Source organism: Artemia franciscana, chromosome 6 (assembly GCF_032884065.1).
Source record: "Artemia franciscana chromosome 6, ASM3288406v1, whole genome shotgun sequence".
Taxonomy (NCBI): Eukaryota; Metazoa; Arthropoda; class Branchiopoda; order Anostraca; family Artemiidae; genus Artemia; species Artemia franciscana.
The window spans coordinates 5,820,935-5,843,043 of record NC_088868.1 but is presented as its reverse complement, the minus strand read 5'-3'; the positions used below and the strand labels follow the sequence as shown (position 1 = coordinate 5,843,043).

The 22,109-nt window shown below is 35.2% G+C and overlaps 1 protein-coding gene across 1 annotated transcript; it reads left to right on the top strand.

Moving 5' to 3' along the window:
• Window positions 1-17,926: 17,926 nt before the first annotated feature.
• On the top strand, window positions 17,927-18,847 carry LOC136028470 (putative ankyrin repeat protein RF_0381). The gene has a single exon (XM_065706312.1). It carries the CDS (start codon window positions 17,927-17,929, stop codon window positions 18,845-18,847), a length of 921 nt encoding a protein of 306 aa, XP_065562384.1.
• Window positions 18,848-22,109: the final 3,262 nt, after the last annotated feature.

The following is a 22,109-nucleotide window of genomic DNA, read 5'->3' as shown; positions in this document are numbered from 1 at the left end:
TTTAAATACACTTTTACTCAATTTACCGGTCAGTTAGTATTAATTCGATTGATTCTGATTTAATTATCAAAATAGCTTTGCAGCATTATCTGAAGTACAACTTGGAGGATTGAGTTAAAGCTTACGGGGAATGGATCCTAAATTTTGAAGAGAGGGGAAATTACTGAGGTAAATCATAAGACATCACGTGCATGAAGATTATCGAAATATTTAATTTTTGATGCATTTTTCAAACAGTTCGTAGTAACAAACTGTAAGTAAGGAGCAACCCGGTTCAATACTGACCGAAACTCTAAAAAACGGAATTTTGATGCCAATAGTTCCATCAAAAAATTGAATTTTTATGCTGATTTTAAATATATGAGTTTCATCAAATTTAGTTCTACTGATCAAAAGTTACGAGCCTGAAAAATTTACCAGATTTTCGAAAAAAGGGGGAAATGCCCCCTAAAAGTCATTAGATTTTAATGAAGATCACACCATCAGATTCAAAATATCAGAGAACCCTACTTTAGAGGTTTCAAGCTCCTGTTTGCAAATGTGGAATTTTGTATTTTTTTTTTTTCTTGCCAGAAGAAAGATCACGGATGTGTTTTTTATTTTTATTTTTCCCAAGGGTGATCGTATCGACCCAGTGGTCCTAGAAATCTACGAGAGGCCTCATTCAAACGTAAATCAAAGTTCGAGTGACCCAAAAATTGGAGGGAAATTAGGCCCTCTCCCACGATCATTTTTTCCCGAAGTCACCAGATCAAAATTTTTAGATAGCCATTTAAATCAGCATAGTCGAAACATCTAATAACTATGTATTTGAGATTTCTATGAAGGGGCACTGGATATCCCAGCATTATTTCAAAAACGATCAGAAATTAAAGTAAAAAAAAAACATTTTTTTTTAAACTGAAAGTAAGGAGTAGCATTACAACTTAAAACGAACAGAAATTATTGTGTATATGAGGGGGTTCGTCCCCTCGTCAATATCTCGCTGCTTATGCTAAAGTATTTTTAGTAATTTCAAAAGAGCTATTTATTCTAATTAAACCGCCTTTATGATTCAGGGGTCATTCTTAAAGAATCGAACAAAATTTGAACTTTAGTGTAAAGAGTGAGGTATTGACGAGGGGGTGACCCCCTTCATATTACGTATGTGAGGAATTTCGCCTCCTCTTCAATGCTTCGCTTTTTACGCTAAAGTTCGAATTTTGTAATATAATGGCATATATAAGCAATAATTCGCTTGTTTTATTTTCTGGCCAATCTTAGCATTTAATTTTACCTTAAGGAGCTTCATAAATATGATTTTTATGTGATAATAAACCGAATTGTATGTGTTCGGCTTGTGGTTTTTGTTAAATAAGAAAAAAACAAGTTTTTTCGAACCGAAAGTAAGGAATAACATTAAAACTTAAAACGAACATAAAATATTATGTATATCTTTTAAAGATCTTATCTTTCATTCATTTCAGTCATTTGAAAATTGCTAAACTTGTGACTTTTATTTTCATAAGGATAGTTTCGACCTTTTTAGCTACTTTGTTACTATGCCTTACAAAATTAGTTCCTCAAATATCGCTAATTTAAGTTACGTGAGATAATATTTCCATGGAGTAATTTCTCGTGGGAGGAGGGGAATTTTCCATAGAGGGGGAGCTGGATTTCCCGATATTATTTAAAAACGATCAGATTTTGAATAAAAAACAAGTTTTTTCGAACCGGAAGTAAGATGCAACATTAAACATAAATTTCGTTTTAATTATTCATGTACGGTGAGCCAAATTCTAAACCTGTATTAATCCAAAACCATTCAGAAATTAAATAAGAGAAACGAGTATTTTTTAACTGGAAGTAGAGAGCGACATTAAAAACTAAAACGAAAAGAAAGTATTCTGTATATGAAATGGGCTGTCCCTTCCTCAACGCCTCACTCTTTATGCTAAGTTTTTTATTTATTTAAGAATAGAGCTGTGAGAAAGACTCACACTTTAGCGTAAAGAGCGAGGTGTTGATGAGGGGACAGTCCCTTTCATATACAGAATAATTTCTGTTCGTTTTAAGTTTTAATGTCGCTCCTTACTTTCAGTTAAAAATGAATTAGTTAAAACCAATTAGAAAAGTTAAAAAAAAATTATCCTTTCAATATAGTAATTTTGAATTGAAAGATACGCATGTTTATATAAAAAAAAATCATATAATCTTGATTATTGTCAGAATTTTCTTATGTTTTGAAAAATAAAATCACTTCGTGGTAAAACACTTATGGTATTCACTGAAGTACTTGTGAGACTTAAGGGTCGAAGTGGAACTTATCCCCATCATTATGCAAGGTAGCACTTATTTGTAAACCATGATTAGCATTGTGATAATTTTTTGCACTTTGTATCATTTTCATTATTTTCCGTGTTTCTGGGAGATGAGTTACCATAGCAAGGTAAGATAAAGTCTAACATTGGGGCCGTGGGGGTGACATCAGCCCCTAGCCTCACTTATTAAACCTTTCAAATTTAAGAACAAAATAGATACCTTAAAATTCTATTAAATATTTTTAGCGGTTGGAAGAGAGCCAGGTGGCAGAAAACGAGCCAAAAAGGACACACCCTTTAAAAAGGACATAAAAACTTTAAATTTTATATGAAATGACCCCTTCATGAGAGCTTCAAAAATGAATGTCAGAAAGGTGTCTCTTCAACAACAATGGAGGTATCACCCTACAGCACCTTTATTCAAAAACAGTCTAAATAAAAATGGATGAGATCAATTACTATCCTTCAACTCATCCTTCTTTTCATATTTATCTGAAAGCTACTGCAGATTTAGAAAATTTGGGCATTAAAATGATCTCTTCTGGGGATCTGGAGACCCCCCTATTTACAACCCCGCCTACACAATGACCCACCACAATTTTAATAATAACTTATTTACAATTATAACTATTCTTCATCATTTTTATTTCTATTAATTTCCCTTTGGCTCCTCAATTTTGTATTGTGGAGAATATTTCAGAGGGCAATTTTCTACGAAGGTTATATGAAGTGTTATGCAAAAACCACTACGAATAAACAAAAGGAGTGTAGATATTCATAAATCAATTCTTCAACTGGATTCGGAAGGAGCAAACATCTATTATCTTCTATTGTACTATAATCCATTGGTTTTTCCTATTTTTATTCTTACATCGTTGATAAAGCTTGTTTCAATGGTCATATACAATGTGAGATTGGCTTTCAAGGAAACAATAAATAAAACTTAATTAGGTTACTTAAAATAGTAACCTAAAGTTAGAAATATATTAACAAAGGCTTGAAATTCAGAAATACGCAAGCAGAATCTTTCAGAACTCAGAAACAAGCGAAATAAATTTTGAAAAAGTAAGAAACACGTGCACAAAAACAAGTCAGAAACACGTGAAAAGAAACTTGAAATGGGCGACAACACACGAACAGAACTTTCGATGATTGGAATCATGTGAAAAAGTAAAAACGAAAAAATACCGGGAAAATCCGATCACCATTTTGAAAACCTAAAAATTCCACAAGCCAAAAGTGAAAACACCTTATTCTGGCAATTGTCGCGGCAGAGTGACTGTCTAGCATCACTTAGTGTCACTGTATGATGGCACTAGCATCATATAGTGATGCAGCCCAACAGTAGGTAGTTACAACTGCGTCAAGTAGCAACGTCAGCGAAGTGACCACGACTAGCGGGTCTTTTACGGTAAGACCCTGGGTCTTTATGCTATATTTTTACTTTTTGTCATAATTCTTTAAGAAAGACTGCTCAAACCCAAGTGCCGTTGAATTTAAATAAAATTTAAGACTGTAATGTAAAGAGTGAGAAATAAGGCGGGGGCAGCCCTCCTAATGTAACTAATAATTTCTAATTATTAATGTAATAATTTGATTAATAATTGAATAATTTGATGAAGTCTTAATATTGCTCCTACCTTTCCGTTAAAAAAAAACTATTTTCTTATTCAATTACAAAATGGGGACAGTTGTTTTTCCTACCTAAGTGAAGATTAAAGCCAAATTTTCTTCTTCTTTTATATATTAAACATGCCCAATTATAATTCATATTACTTATGCTATGACTTATAAAATAATCAACATGGTATTTTCTTTTGAATTTTTCTTGTTTTTTGTATGGTGACTAGAATAGTGATTATAGCAAGTGCTTAAATTACAGAATTCCCATTGTTGGTCAATAAGATTGTAGTAATTTCAAATCTCGAATACATTTTGTTCTTATACAATTTAATTTTAATCTTACACGTTTCAGGCTAAGACATAAGCCTTTGAATTTTAGACCAATTTCTAGGGTTGAGATATCAGTAGTTTCATGTATTAGGCATGTACTCAATCTAAACTACATCCTTCTAAACGTCCGTGTTTTTACTCAGAGATTAAGATAAATTTAATATATCAAAATAACCACTTGGGTTAATTTTTACATAAAAAGCGATGTCCAATGAAAACATATAACTCCATATATATATATAACTAACTGATTATAAACATAACTAATTATACACTAATTATAACTATTATTAGCACTTAATTCATTAATTAACAATAATTATTAATTTTTTTTATTATTTATTATTTATTTATTATTTAAGAATTATTTATTTATTTATTATTTATTAATTGTTTAATTATTAATTAATTAATTAATTATTAACAATAATATATTATTATTAATATAACTATAATTAACACTAATAATAGACATAACTCCATATTTGAAGCCCCCTAACCCAATAATTTTGTACTGACATTTTTTTAGTGCTTCATTTAGGATGACTTAATTTATTTGTTTTATAATACAATGATGTAAAAATGCGCATCAACTGTTACAAAAGAGGAATGGTGGATGATTGTTGAGACAGGGGCAGGGCTCGGAATGATTACTTCTCATTAAAAAAAGGACTCCTCACAGTCTGGATTTTGGACTCAGATTGTCTGATTAATAATGACAAAGCACATTTCCACAATCCAGAATATTGATTAATCTGACTAATTTCCTCAGTCTTATCAGAGCATATATTTAAGCATCCTTCATCCAATAGAGCCCCCTCTTTAGGTAAAATTGATCAAGTAATTGTTGGTCCAAAAATGAGCTGAATTCTTTTTCAAACTGCTTGAACCAGCTTGAACCAAAAGCGCGTCCCACACTAAAAAGATCCCAAGTCCAACGAAACTCAACTTCAAAAATAGTTATGGCTGTGTTTGTAAATTCCCATCGAAAGGCTTAAAAAGGGTGGATAACTTTATTCATCTATTGCATTGAGAAATAATTGTGCAAGCTTTTGTGTTAAGGGGTTTCTGTCGAAAAAAGGGAGAGAAGGGTGGGGTAAAATCCTAAGGCGTGGTACATTAAATAAAGAGCATGACCACTAGCAATTTTAAGATCTTCATTTTTCTCATATATGCTTTGACTCTTCATTACTCTTTCGCCCATGAGTTTAGTTACTACTACTACTACTATCAAAAACGCATTGCATCATCAAGCCACCTGATTCTCCATCCCAGTAAATCCAAAGCTTCCCTCTTTACATTCTCTCGTGAATTTCTGACTTCACTTTAAATCTTGTCTTATGACCTCTTCCAATCTCATTTCCAATCTGCTTTTCTTTTAATTATTCATGTATGGCCCCAGAGGATAATTTTGGGCATTCGGTCATGTTTCACCAACAAAACTTTCCCAGTTATTTCAAACATTCTCTTGATATAGAGCTAGAAAGCGTATATGCATATTTTTCATACAGCTTACTATTTGAAATATGGTCAGTTAAAGTCAAATTGTTACCGAGAGCTATAGCCAGACAGTTGTTCTAGAAAATATCTAATAAATTCTCCTCCGTCTTCGGAGCCATCTACGTTTAAGATTCATGCTTGACCCCTATAAATTCCAACTTGGTAAATTCAAAATTCGAACATGTATTCCAATCTTGGAAACAGTTCAAACCGACAACGGTACTCCACATCACATACCTAAGCAAGAAACTTAAAAAAATATTTGACAAGACAAAAAGTTGTAAAGCCTGCTCTGGTATCCGGTATCCCGTGTGTAAAACACTCTTATGATGCCTCATATCCTCTCATTGACTCTATTTTGGAATAAATTTACAACTACTTACAGAGAAAATGTCCAGTCTTATATTTTTTTGTTTCCGAAGTTTCTTTTAAGTATATCCCTATCAGCTTTGGTCATTAAAAGTGCGACATATCCTCTTTTGATCAGAAATGACTAATGCTGCCAGAAGTGTCCTATCTTGTACTGTTACAAAGATATAAAGAAACATAACCCTCTAAGTGGTGTATGTCTTTTTTATTAGGTCTTCTTGCACTTTAGAATGATAGACAAGGATTACATTATTGAGTTGTATGGGGCCTGGCATTAGTCTCCCTTTTTTTGTCAAGGAAAACAGAGACATACTAAAAATGGAATAACTTGAAATTCGCTCGGAGTGCATGAATTTTATTTATACAACTGAAAAGGTCATACAAAATCGTTTGGAATATGTTCTCTTTATGCCCATTAATCTCATCCTTCAGAGAGGATCATCCTCATCTTTCTCTTCTTTTTTACTTAATTTTACTCCATTTTTCAGCCTTTGTGAGTTGTTTTGGGTAATTAATTGAAAAAAAACATTGTCCACAAGACACATTTTTCAAAGAAGAGTAAAGAGCTCCAATAAGCCAAAAACGAGCAGGAAAGAGTCAATTAAAAAAATAACATGAGTAGGGCTGAAAACCCCCATACCTTCTCCCCAAACAAACAAACAAAAAACAAATAAATGACCTTAGATTGCCAGTTCAACTGACATATACTGACATTTTTTCCTTAAACTTTTAATAATTTGTCATTTATGAAAGAAAAGTGAAAACTTTCCAAATTTATTTTGTTTTCAGTAAAGCGCAAATTGTGATCCGGTCTTGAGAATGCATTGAGGTTATCAGCCCTACTTTTGTCAATTTGTTCCCCTATTTTTTCAGCCCTTCTGTATTCTTTTGGGTAATTAATTTAAAAAACTTTTCCACAGGACAAGTTTTTCAAAGAAAAGCAAAAAAAGCCCAAATTTTGTTAATAATTTGTTGGTCGGTTTGAGTTTGACTCGGCTATTTATTGTAATTTTTGTTCGTTTTCAGGTGGATATCCCTCCCCACACCTCGTATTTTCCTGAAGTGCATCTGATAGAAATTTTTAGATGATCATTTGTTGTCTTAGAAGCTTAGAAAAGAACTCATTCGATTTGAAGTTAAAACGGCTAGTGCTCTTTTAAATAGTCGAAAGTGATTCGAGGGCAACTGCCCCCCTCCACGCCCACCATTTAGCCAAACACATCCAATCAGAATTTTGAAATAGTCATAGGTCTTGAAATTATGTGTTTGAGAATGACGACCCCCCCCCCAGAGCCCTCAGGGCAAGGGTTGTAAATTATGTCATGGGGGCACATAAGGTATATATAGAAAGGGTGATCGTATAAAGTTTTTTTTTAGGGGAGGGGCTCATTGTATTGGTGATTTTTAAGATTAAGATTCAGAGTGATCGGAGGATGGATAATTCCCATCCTCCTCGCACCTCGTATTTTCCCGAAATGTATCTGATCGAAATTTTGAAATAGCCATTTGTTGTCGTAGAAACTTAGAAAACAGCTCATTTGATTGGAAATTGAAACGGACTGTGCCCTTTTTAATAGTCAAAAGAGACGGGAGAGCAACTAACCCCTTCCGACGTCCACCATTTACCCAAACATATCCAATCAAAATTTTGCGAATGTCATTTTGTTCAATGTAATGGAAAGATCAACAAAATATTTATTTGAGGGTGACATCCCCCCCCCCCACAACCCTCAGTGCAATGATCTTAATCTAAGCCTTGGGACCATGGAAGGCTTATATAGAAACGGTGATCGTATAAACTTCGGAGGGGGCTGATTGGATTGGTAATCAAAAGTTTTAATGCCCTTTTTCAGATTCAGAGTGATCGGAGAGTAGATACCACCCCCACACACCTTGTATTTTCCCAAAATGCATCTGATAAAAATTTCCAAATGGTCATTTGCTTTCTTAGTAACTTTGAAAAAGGCTCATTTGACTGGAAATTGAAAGGGCTAGCGCCCTCATTATTAGTCAAAATAGATTTGAGGGCAACAAGCCCCATCACCCTCTCCACGTCCATCAATTCCCAAAATACATCTAATCAAAATTTTTGGGATGGCCTTTTGGTTCAGCATAGTTGAGGGATTTGGAAATTATGTCTTTGACAGCCCCCATTCCCTCTCAAGACCAGAATATAATTTGCACTTTACTGAAAGAATTGATGTGAATTGTCAGTTTAGTATATAGTGCTCTTCGGTCACTCTAAATCTTAAAAAGAGCACTAGAACTTCTGATTACAGATCCTATGAGTCCCCACCGAAGTTTATACGATCACCCTTTCTATATGCCTTAAATGCCACCAGGAAATAGCTTAGAACTCTTGCTCTGAGGGCTTGGGGGGTCAAAGTTCAAGTTCAAGTTCTATTTATTTTCATAAAATAACAATAACAAAAACAATATCCCAAAGGGCTCAATGGCCCATTATTTGGGAAATGGCATACAATAAATAAAGAATCATAAAAACTTGTCATAAACATACTAAACAACATCTAAATATAAATATGTAAGGAAAAGAAACCAACTCACCGGCAGTCCCCACGAAACAGCGACCCTCACATCACCCGATAATAAAATACAAATTAAAATTCTCGCGTCATCGAGGATACAACACCAACAAAACAACAACCCAAAAAAAGGAAAAAAAAATAAATAAACCATAAGAAACATTTAATAAGAAGCCTTTAATAAGAAACTTTTCATCTGTCTCTTAAGGGAGCCAAGTGTTCGTGACTGCCGGATCTCAGCGGGAGCCAAGTTCCAAGCACGTCCCACAGTCACAGCCAGGCCGAAGTCTGAACGAACCGAGGGACTAGCTGGAATCATCACATCCTCCCGGTTACGAACGATATATAAATTTACTTCCCCTACTAGTTTAAGCAGTCCCGAAAAACAACATAAGAGATCTCCCTGGAAATATTGATATGCCAACGAAGATAGAGATAAAACATAAATATCTTTAATTTTGAGGAGGTCAAGAGGAGTGTGTGTAGCCGACTGGAGAATTCTTGCCGCTTTCTCATAAAGATTGTGAATAGGAGCAAGTACCGAGGGAAATGTGGACATCCACACAGACGAACAGTAACATATATAAGGGTAAATCAGAGAAAAGTATAAAAGACGGAGGATAGGGAAAGGGAATAAACGCTTTAATTTTCGGATGATCCCAAGTCCACGGGAAATTTTCACTCTTATTATTTGAACTTGCCACTTAAATGATAAATTTTCATCCAAAAGAACTCCCAGGAATCGCACATATCGATCCAGGGGACGACTTATGGAGCCTCTTGGTGTATGAAGCTCAGTAATTGTGGGGCAGCTCACACCTTTACGAGAAAAAATAAGAAGGTAGGACTTTTTTACATTTAAAGTTAGTTGATTTATGTCAAACCAAAAGAGTATTTTCTCAGTCATTGCTTGAAGCTTTAGAATAAGGGATGATTCATCCGGAGCTGCAGCACCTATAGTAGTGTCATCTGCAAATGCTATTAATTCTTTTTGACTATTATGTGTGAACACCAACGTACTGTGAGAGTAAGATTTGTGACACAATCCACAGCAAACATTGTTAATTGGGGTGTTAAAAAGTCGGTAGAGATCGTTCACATATATGAGGAAGAGGGTTGGTCCAAGAATAGAACCTTGGGGTACTCCGTATTCAATTAGAACTGTTTCGTCTGTAACTTCTGTGGCAATAGATCTGTCAGTTAGGTATGACGAGAACCAAGACAATGCTTCCCCACGGACACCAAAATGACAAAGTTTACCAATGAGAATCTTATGTGTAAGGCTGTCAAAAGCTTTCTTTACATCAAGAAAAATGGCTGCAGGAATAAGACTAGAATCTAAAGATCGTCGTATAAACTGAAGAAGTCTATTACAAGCATGTTCTGTAGGATACTTTGCGCGAAGCCCAAACTGATGCTGATGGAAAAAAAATTTAGCTTCAAGAAATCTCACCAGACGTTTGAGCATTGCTCTTTCAAATATCTTAGAGAACACTGACAGAAGAGAGATCGGTCTGTAGTTCCCAGGATCCCTTCTGTCACCTCCTTTAAAGAGAGCTATAACACGAGCAAGTTTAAGACGTTGGGGAAATACTCCTAGTTCAAATGACCTATTAATCAAGTGGTAAATTGGGATGATAATTGATGGAAGAATATGTTTAATTACTTTAGCAGAAATTTGGTCGAAACCTGCTGAAGAATTCTTTAAAGACAGAACAATATTTCTAATTTCCTGCACCGTAACCTCCCCAAGAACCATTGATTTCAAGCACGAGGGACCTAAGAACTGCTTCCAAGACTGTGACACAGAGGAACAAGAAACGGTATTAGCAGTTTTTTCCCTATCTCCGCAAAGAATTTATTCATATGATGTCGAATTTGGCCTTTTTCTGTTACAAGTTGATCGTCTACAATGAGAGACTTAGGGAGACCTTCTGGTTTCATGGGCGGCCGCCTAACTTCCTTAATCACGTCCCACGTCTTTTTTATATTTTTACCGCAATCAACAAATCTTTTTGTAAATATGCTGTTTTAGCTCTGCGAATAATTGATTTCAGAAAATTACGGTACAACTTAAATGCTTCTAACTTGGCCTTATTTGGTCTTTTTTTGTACTCCTTCCAAAGGTTCTGCTTCCTTTTTATTGATTTTAGGACTCCAGATGTTAACCATGGAGCTACAGGTGTTGATCTTTTTGATCGAGGATTATTTAAAGGAGCTTTTAGACAATAAGACGTGAATTTTTCCTTGACAGTGTCATAAAACTGGCCAAATATGTCATTATAATTGCCTAAACTAATATTTTCTGGTAGAGAAAAGTCCCATTTATATGTACCAAGATCTTCTTTCAGTCTATCCAGCTCCACTGGTGAGCAGCAAAATCTCGGTTTATCCTGGGGGACTAATCTTTGTGGTTTTTTGAGGACTTGAAACAGGGCTGAAACTGGCAAATGGTCGGAAATGTCAGGAAGCAGTACTTCATCCCTAATGGAGTGTAGCAATGAAAAAATATTGTCAATTAATGTTGCTGACTGGTTTGAAATCCTTGTCGGTATGTTTATACAAGGAGCCAATCCGTACGAAATTAGTAAAGACAAGAGATTAGAAGCCTGCCTAGACGACGATTTCGTAAGGTCAAGGTTAAAGTCACCCATCTATATAACTTCATATTTTTCAGCAAGAACTTTCCTAAGAACGTCATCTAATGTTTCAAGAAATTCAGTCACAGATCCCCTTGGAGAACGATATACTTCGCCAATTATTACCCTTTTCTTAGCGTTAATTGGGATTTCAATAAAAGTGACTCAAATATTTTTTCATTATTTATGCATAGATCATGTCTTAGTACAGCCCGAAAATTATTTTGGATGTAAAATCCGAGTCCACCTTTTCTGCCCATCTTACGGTTAAGAAAAATAAACATATAACCGGGGATATCCAAAAGTACCTGATTATTCTCATTTAAAAATGTTTCACAGAGATCGATAATTGCTGGGCACGAATCCCTACATAATAATTGAATATCGTCGAATGAAGAATTTAGGCCCTGAATGTTAAGATGCACAACCGGAAAAACATCGCCCCACCGAGCTCCGGAGCCCCAAAATCTCAGCTCCTCCACAAACACGCTATCAATAATATTCACAAAATTTTCATCAAAACTCGTATTGGGGGCTTCACCAACCGGATTATTTATAATTTCATTAAAATTAACTCTCTTAATTTCATTATCATTTAATCTCTCTAATGTTATATTGGCGTTAATCCCCAACGGAGAATCAAAATTAACCATAATTACTTACCGATACAGGTGATCGAGAGTCATGCTGTAGTCGCGTGAACACCAGTGACGTCAACTGCTTAACATTCCCAAGTAAAAAGGCTAAGACACGAACTTGATTATTTTGATCTGAAACAAAAAAAAATGACAAGTAAAATAGCACAGGAAGGTGTAAACACTGAGGGAAAAGAATGAAAAATAAAAGGGAAAAATACAATAAGACAAACAACAATAAAGAACAGCACATGTTTTTGATATATAATAAATATAGTGGAAGCGAGCACTCGCTAATGATCATGCGTCAGAATCAAAATCAGTATTGGCCGGGGGGAAACTAGGGTAAACCCACCTTGGTGTGAAACACTTTATCGGAGGGAACTTTACAATTTCTTAAATTATAAGCCGTACTCAGAAGCTCTTTCCGACGTTTAGCCAATTCGAATGGAAGGTTAATACTGACGCTTTTCCCCGTATTTCTTAGATTACCAACACTAGCCATAATATTATCCTTATGTCGAAGATTTAAAACAGATACAAGAATTGGGTCCGATGCCGGGCGCGATTTTTGTCTGATGGGACGTTTAGCCTTACTTCTAAGTCTATAGATGGCCGTAAACTTAATATACCTGTAGTTCCGTATCGACATTTCTGATAAAGATCATTAACAGTTTCTTCAATGTTTTCATTTTCCTTAAATGTGTCATCAGGCACAATTCCTAGACCTTTCAGCTACGTTGAATGAAATTGCCATCTCAAAATTTTGATTGGATGTGCCCGGGGAAATGGTAGGCTTGAGAGGGGGGTTAGTTGCCCTCCAATCATTTTCAACTATTAAAAAGAGCATTAGCCTTTACATCATGCCATGCCACACCCGAGGATATAACAGATACATAAACTCATTCTCAATCCAAGTCCATTCAAAACTTTACTCTGTTCACCTTCCTAGAAATTTCCAGTTCTGTTTGAATCCTCTTTCAACATCTTCTCCTAGCCTAGGTTTTTGAAGCCGGTCTACTACTCATTCGGTCCTAGACGGCGACGGAGCTTTCAGGATGAAACAAGTCCAATGTATGTGTCAAAAACTAAGAACTTCAACTATTTCTGCATTTTAGGATGGGAACTTAAATTTTTTTTTCAGGATTATCATGAGACTCAAATGCGATATAAGTACACAGATTGCACAAATCGATGAACAATCGATGTGCAATCAAAATCGATATGCAATACAAATTTCATTTAAAATTATGTTATTTACATATATTTTAACATATGAAATTGCACAATAATATTTTAAATAAATCAAAAATGTCATTCCCTTTTCATTAGGAATGACAAATAAGAAAGAGTTTTGGTCATCTTAACATCCATAAGACTACCTGACATCTTAACCTTTGTTTTGGGATGAATTTTAATTCTATTTTCTTATATTCAAGGTAATGACAAAGATCCGGAAAATATAATTTTCGTCACAAGGTAAACATAGTGTCTCGGTTGACAAGATATGTAAAGTAGAAAGATTTACAAAAAATAAGGTTCAATCTAAGGGTCTAGCTGGAACAACAAAAAAGGTTAAAACGGCTATACCGTGTTTTACGAATTACACGATCGCCAAAAATGTACCCTACCCATGACGAGCGTGACACCATTTGCAAAAAAACATTCGAGTTTAAGATTTGAACTTAAAACGTCACACTTCGTAGTCTAGGCCCATAAAAACTCTTTGAGAACATTACAGAAATATAGCATTCAAATACTAGGGTATGGAGATAAAAAAAATAGAGACATAGCGATGCTCTCAGTTTTTGGTTTTAGACAGAGGTCTATAAACGTCTAAAGAAAGGTTTTCGAACATTAAAATTCCAATGGTGTACTTTCTAATCTAAGGCTATTTTCGAGAGGTTTCAGGTGTTTTTCTTTTTTTATATACATTTTCCAAAAGAAAACTTATGGATTACAAAATAACGTTGAATTACAAGTGAATAGTAGTGAATAACACTCTTGAATTTGTTTTAGCAGCGATTTTTTTAGAATTAGTTTTTTTCAACCATTTTCTCAATTTTCTGGTACTATGGCCAGAGGATTGTGCTTTACTAGGTTGTAGCTACAACTACTACTACTACAACTAAAAAGTCACTAGAGCACCAAACCACCTGAAGCCAATGCAGCTACGAATGTACCTCCTCTATCAAAGTCTATTCAAGGCCAGCCTCTTTACAACCTCCCGGGAAGTTTCCATTTTTCTTAACTCTTTTGCGACATTCTTCCATCTCCACGGGGGAAGATCCGAACGAGTCCTAGCCATCTCAAGCCTTCTCTTATTATAGCCTTAGAAAGTGGAACTGAACCACACTTTTCGTATAGCCTACTATTTGAGATACGGTCAGTCAGTCGGTTACCCAAAACAAACTATAGGCAATGTTTTTTGGAAAACATCTAGCAAAACTTCTTCGGTTTTTCGGAGCGCCCAGGCTTCAGAGCCATATTTGACCACTGTCATCATTGTAGCTTCTAATATTCTAATCTTGATTCACAGACTTATCTTCCTAATCCTCGAAACTATTTTCAGCTGTGAAATAAACACCCTGGGCCTTGGCTAATATATTTTCAACACCTACACTGCACCCACTGTCTCTAATAATAATACTACCTTTGTAAGAGAAGCTGTCCACCTGTTCAATCTGCTTTTTACCCAACATCACCTTTTCATCTTCAATTATCCTAACCTTAGCGACTTAAGTCTTCTTAAAATTTTTCGTCAAACATGTTCTTGTACCTTGAACTCACACACCAAAACCTATTCTTGAACTCACAAAACCTCTAAAGTTCCCTTATTTTCACTAAAACGTTCATCTAGGATGCTTAAATCATCAGCATAATCTACGTCCAGGTAAGTTCTTCCTCCCCATTTGATTCTGAGGTCTCTCATTGCTTTTCCTGTGCTCCTTAAGACAAAGTCCATCAAAAAGATCCATATAAAGGGGTATAGAGCACAACCCTGCTTAACTCCTGATTTAATAAAAAACTAACTTCTACCCTCATTTCCTTCCTTAACCTCAGCAGTATTATTTCCGTACAAAGCACTAATCATTTTAATGTATTTATCTGGTTTACGATACAAGGATAAGACCTTTGCTAAAGCTCTCCTATTATGAATCAAACACTTGTTCAAAATATATAAGACGGAGGACTAAAAGTGTTTGATGAACTAGGCGATTCTTAAGCATTAATCTAAGAATGAAAATTTGGTGAATATATCCTCTATCTTTCCTAAAACCAGACTATATTTCTCTTAAAACTTTATCCACAGAGTCTAAAAAAAGAATCATCATACCAAGTGATTTGCTACCTACAGAGACCAGACAAATTTCTCGATAATTACCACACTCACTCTCATCACCCTTTCCCAATTTCCCTGCTTCCAATTTTTTCGAAATCATGTTCATAATCATCAGTAACTTATTCCTAACCTCAGAACTACCATATTTAGGAAACTCATTAACAAAGTATCAGCACCTGGGCCATATTATTTTTTAACCCTTTTAGTACTGACGCTAATTGTTCCTCACAAAACAAATCTTCCGTCACATTCAAGGTAAAACAAACTTTTTCATTTTCCTCTATATCTTTCCTGCAACTTTATCTCAGTTTATAATATATTCTCAAAATATTATACTTATCTATCTTTAATTCTTTATTTATCGCTAATTGCGGCCCCGTTCCTAATTTTAACTGGGACAGTTTCGGATTGGCCACTCTCTCTCAATTTATTTATATGCCAGTACAATATTTTACTATTATGCTGTCTAGGATCTTCAAGATCCTCAGCAATTTTATCCAAGGCCTGCACTTAACACCTCTTTAGTTCATATTTTAATGCTTTCTCCACTTTCCTTACATTGCTCTTGTTTTCATATAATCTGTCACTCAAATAATTCTTATACAAGCCCCTTCTTCTCTCTATTAAAGATTAAGCTTTTTCACTAATATAACTACATTTCTAACTTACTTCCATAAGATACTATCAGCAATCTAAATAAATTCCTATAATTATTCCATCCATCTTCTACATTGTTAAATTGGAAACCCCCCAGTTTACTACTCAACTTCTTAAAGAAAAACACTTTTAGGTAGTATTCAATAAATCGTCCTAGACCAAACTCTCAGCAATCCTAGAGTAATTATGTCAAACTCATATGAGAGTATTAACAGTTGTTTTCTTTAAAGCATGTTCCCAAGAACACTTACAAGTTAATTTCGAGTAGTTAGCAGTGGCAGTTTCAGAAGTTTCTCAGGCCCTATTTCCCCGCCACTAGAAAAACAGGCCACATCAAATAGCAGCACGGGTATATTCTCAAGGAATCTTTAAAAAATTTTAATGTTACACACTACATGTACATATACTACGTAATATGTAGTATTATGTAGTAATGTAATATTATGTAGCAATTATTCCATCCATCTTCTACATTGTCAAATTGGAAACCCTCTAGTTCACTATTCAATTTCTTAAAGAAAAACATTTTAGGTAGAGTTCAATTTCACATCTCCTTAGTTCATATTTTAATGCTTTCTCCACTTTTTTTACATTTCTTTGTTTACAGATGATCTAGGGGAAGGGGGAGCAGGTTCAATATAAGCTACCATTAAAATACCAGATTAAATATAGAAGAGAAAATCATTCCAAAGGAATTAAAAAATATTAAGGGAACAGAACAGTTAATAAAAGTATTGTCAATAAATCTTGTTTGGAAAAGTATTGCCTGGGATATTTCAGGGATAAAAGTGGTCCGGGATATTCTCAAGGAATCCTTAACATTTTTTTAATGAAAGCGTGGGACAGTGAATGACACGAAAAATACAAGCAAAACATGTTTTGCAGCTCAACTGCTACAGTACAAAAACTCAAGAAGAACTTTTCAGGTCACTAAAGCTTTACAACTTTGTATACAACTTTTATGATCAACCCAAGTTTCATTTTCAGTCATAAACTTGAATTTTTAGGAATAGTAAAAGCCTTTTCCTTTTTTCGATTGCCGTCCCAGGCGAGTGGTTAACGTGCTAGACATGAGACCCTTTGTCCGTGAGGAAAAAGGTGTTGCTGGTTATTTAGTTTGAATAAGGCTTAGGGGCATGAGTCCGTTAGCTCAGTTAGAGTCGACCCAGCTCTAAATGGGTATTTGGAGAAATCTGGGGAAAGTAAACAGGAAAAGTGTGCGAAAGCATAGGATAGCTGGCCCCTAATCCCAAATTGCCCTACCTGGCCTAAGTGCCGTGAAACGGATATAAGTGGGGACTATAAAATCCGATACGTGTTCTTTACCATGTCTTTACCATTTCTTTTTACTATTGATTACAATTGTAGATAAAAGTGCTTTTTGTTTTAAACACCTTGATCTTTCTCCTTTTAAGTACAATTGTAGATAAAGTGTTTTACTTCTAGGGCTTAACATTTCACAGATATATATATTTCAATATATTTTCAGAGGTATTTATAGTATAAATATTATTTTTTTAACGTAACCAATTATGAAAACTAGGAATATAAGCGGAGAAGACTGATATTGATACATGACATACTTAAACAGTTCTAATGAGTAATTTTTGACAAAAGTACTTTAAGACTTAATAATGGTCTGATGACGAATGCTTTCTATATGATGTAATAATATGATTAATACATTACCTGCAGATAGAATGACGTAATTTTCATTTAAAATCCCCTAGGATGGCACCAGAAATGTGTAAAAAAAAAATGACGTCATATTCCCTATATATTTCACATCCATGTGTAGAAATGCAAACAGTGTTTGTATACGTGTTTAAGTCACAATAAGAGAACAACAGAAAAATGCCGGTTACCACAATTTCAAAAGCATCGAACTTGAATAACACCTTATTAAAAGAGATGAAAGAAGAAGAAACGAAATTGGACTTTCTCCAAATGCTGCTAGACAATGGGGCAGACCCGAATCTGAAAGACAATGAGGAAAAAACACCTTTGTATTATGCTGTTAAAAAAGGTAAATTGGATTCAGCTGCTGTTGAGCAATGGAGCCAACCCAAATATAAAAGGTGGCTCGTTTAACGAGACAGCTTTGCATTATGCTGCTAAAAAAGGTAAACTGGATATTTGTCAGCTGCTGTTGAGCAATGGAGCCGACCCAAATATAAAAAGTGGCCCACTTAACGAGTTGATCGGGAGAACAGCCTTGCATTATGCTGCTGAACAAGGAGTAGTGAATATTTGTAAGCTGCTGTTGAGCAAAGGGGCCGACCCAAATATAAAAAGTGGCTCGCTCAACGAGACAGCTTTGCATTGTGCTGCTAGTTTGAGCAGACTGGATATTTGTCAGCTACTGTTGAGCAATGGAGCCGACCCAAATGTAAAAGGCTGGCTTAACGAGACAGCTTTGCATTATGTTACTAGAATGAATGCTGCTGAAAAAGGAACACTGGATATCTGTCAGCTGTTACTGAGGAATGGAGCCGACCCAAATATAACATGCGGCTTCAACGGGAAGACACCCTTGCATTATGCTGCTGAAAATGGCACACTGGATATTTGTCTGCTACTTTTGATCAATAGAGCCGACCCAAATATTAAAGTCGACTGGTACAAGAAAACAGCCTTGCATTATGCTGCTGGAAAAAGCACACCGGATATTTGTCATTTGCTGCTAAGTAATGGAGCCAACCCAAAGGTAATAGGGGGTGTCAAGACACTGTGGAGAATAGCCTTCAATGATTCTGACGGTTCACTCAAATCACTGTGCCGCGATGTAATTAGGGAGTATTTATATTATGATCATATAACCAACAAATTTCAAAGTATAAACATACCAGAAGTTTTGAGACAATATATAACTAAATTTGTCCGTGTAACTAAACCACCGAGTTACTGAAGCCCCATATAAGCGAACTCCTTTGCAACTGAATCCTGGTGTATATAAACCACTGATCAACTGAATCTCATTTAGCTAGACCCTCATGCAACTGAACCCTCATTCAGCTCAAGCCCATTTAACTAAACCACCGTGCAACTCAACCATCGTGCAACTGAACCACAGTCCCAAGGCTGTGAAACCACCTTGCAACTAAACCACCAAGAAACTGAACCCTTGCGTAACTGACTCGTCGCGCAACTGAACCACTGAACTCAGCTCTTCAGTATTCTAAACATATGAGGTAATATCATTGGGTAAAACACAAGTTACAATGTTTAAATGATCAAGCTTGTTGGGATTGTTCGTTTCTTAAAGTCACGATATAAACGCCTGTCAGGATTCATAAGAAAATAGTGTTTTGTTTTTGAAAAAAAAAGTAAGGTCTGATGTCAACCATTAAAGCAGAATATTTCCTTTTTTTCAGATGAGTGAGGCATTTCTGAGTGTTAAGTAATAAGTATCTGTATAGAAAATTTTGACTTTTGCGAATCTATATAACGAATTTGGGTCAGCCGTCTTTGAGGAGCTTACAGCTACCTCTTTTCATGAAAAAAATAAAATAATACCTTACGTCATATGTGAACAGGCAACTTGTGATATGTCTCCTGTCCTATATCATATGTTAACAGGCAACTTGCATAACTTACATCCCTTGAACCAAAAGGAGGGGTTCATGAACCTCAAAGGCAATTATTCAACCTTTGAATTGTTTTAAATAAAATTGTAATACCAAAATTAACTATTGGATGTATTTGGGGAAAAATAGGGCTGGGCCTGAAGCCCTAATATCACTATTAACACTAAAAAGTTCAATTGGACTTTTGATTTCCTATCGATTGAGCTACCCTCCCCCCTCTCTTCAAAGTTCATTAGCTTTTCCATAAAAATCCACAAAACCTCTATAAGTTCATTCATTTTGCTCGCACTTTTATCTAGGACGCTTGAATCATCAGCATAATCTAAGGCCAGGAAAGTATTTCTTCCCCATTTGCTTTTGTGTTCTATCATTTTTGTGCTCCTTAATAAAAAGTCCATCAAAACGATCCATATAAATGGGGTACAACACAACCCAGCTCAACTCCTGATTAAATATGGAGCATTAATTTCAAATAGTTCCAACAACTCCTTCGATTCTGCTTTAGGTATGCATATATTTAATAATCCCTCTCAAATGATACTTTTTGCAAAATATTCACTCATCAGTAATGATTTGGGGATAAAGCAGGTGGTTCGGGAATCAATCGAAATTAGTCTCAAAATAAATAATAATATTTCTCTGAACAGGGACTTAAGGGAGCACTCACTAAATTCTTTATACTCGAATTTAATTAAAAATGATCTAACAAAATATTTTACTAAACCAATTTATAATAGTAATGAACTAACTTCATTTAATATCTTAACCACAGCAGTGTTATTCTAGTATATAGCATTGATCATTCTAATGTATTTGTTTTGTATACCATACAAGAATAAGATCTTCACTAAAGCTCTTCTAACAGCTAAATGGAACACTTGCTCATAAACTATAAAACTGAGGACTAACGGCGTTTGATGACTCGGACAGTTCTCAATTATTAACCTAACAGTTACAATTTGGTCAACAAATCCTCTGCTCTACCTAAGACCTCACTGTTCTTCTCTTAAGACTTTTCTGAAGCATCTAAAAAGTATAAAAGGAATAATCATACTAAGTAATTTGCTACCAACAGAAACTAGGCTAATGCCTTTATAATTAAACAAACTCACTTACAACACTTTTCTTATACAGGGGTTTAAAAAGATTTTCCAAACAGCGCCAGGTACTCCCCCTTTTTCAAAAATCCCACTCATAGTCTTCAGTCACTTATTTCTAGCCTCATGGCTACCAAATTTGAATAGCTCATTTACCAAATTATGAGCCCCAGCAATTTTATTTTTTTTAATCCTTTTAGTACTGTCACTAATTTTTCCCAATAAAAATAAATCTTCTTTCCCATCAAAGGTGTCACAAACTTTTTCATTTTCACCTATATTTTCCAGCAACAGTATTCCGGTTTAGCATATTCTCAAAATGTTCAGCCCATCAATCTTTATACCTTTCCTTATCGCTAATCATGGCGCCATTCCTATCAGGGTTACAGTGATAGTTAGCAACTTAGAAATACATGATCACGCCCCATTGTAAGAAATACAATTGCCAATAACTCCTAATAGTGGTATCAGATCGAAAAACAAAGTAAACTATTAGAACCACCTTGTTCACAAACCCTGCATAGGGAACTTCGGTCCCTTGGCCAGAACAACAAGAAAAATCCAATGACGTGAAAAACAAGAAAAGTAGATGAACCCACAATATTCTGCATTGAAGACATCTTTTTTTTTCTCTGAAGCTAGAAGGGCACTAGAATATCTTAGAGAGATTATAAATGGCTCAACAAAACAGCTTTTTATTTTCAGCCGGAACAAGTTGAGAAATTTATTTGAGAAATTAATAGGAAAAACTTCCGACAGATTCAGTCACTCAAGACAATAAAAATAAGGATAGTATTATAAATCAATACGTTGATCCAACACTTTGAAGTGCCAAAAAAATATTAAGTTCATTTCAACATCACATAATTAACTGTTTCTATAAAACTTGTTTGAACTGAACAAGTTGTTTGAACTGGAAGCCTGTATTTAATTTTCAAAACAGTGCTTAATGCCATCAATTGTTACCTCTAGATAGCAGCACAGTCTTTCCATTCTTATTGGCATTCGAGAATCTTTTTTTCCGGCTTATCAACTTCCCCAGATGTAATTTTAAAAGATAACAGCCAATGATTATCTGACTTTTGCAAATGACTTTTGCACACTGAATCGTGAAAGTAAATAACAAGAGCTAAGAGCTCATGCGGCACTTGTGACGAGGTCAGAAGAGCCAAGAGCTCATATGGCAAAATTCTAAGAATCAATAAATTGATTTAAAAATAAAATCAGAGGCTTAATGCCGGTCTGGATTCAAAATAAGAGCTCTGAGACACAAGGTCCTTCTAAATATCAAAATTTATTAAGATCCAATCACCCACTTGTAAGTTAAAATACCTTTTTATTTCTAATTTTCCTCTCCCTTCAGCCCTCCAGGTTTTGAATCAGGAAAAATGACCTTATCAAGTCAATGTGTGCAGCTTCCTAGCCCGCCTACCAATTTTCGTTGTCCTAGCACGTCCAGGAGCACCGAACTCGCCAAAGCGCCGGA

Coding starts and splice junctions, on each gene's coding strand:
- LOC136028470 (XM_065706312.1), top strand. CDS start 17,927: ATGAGGAAAAAACACCTTTGTATTATGCTGTTAAAAAAGGTAAATTGG.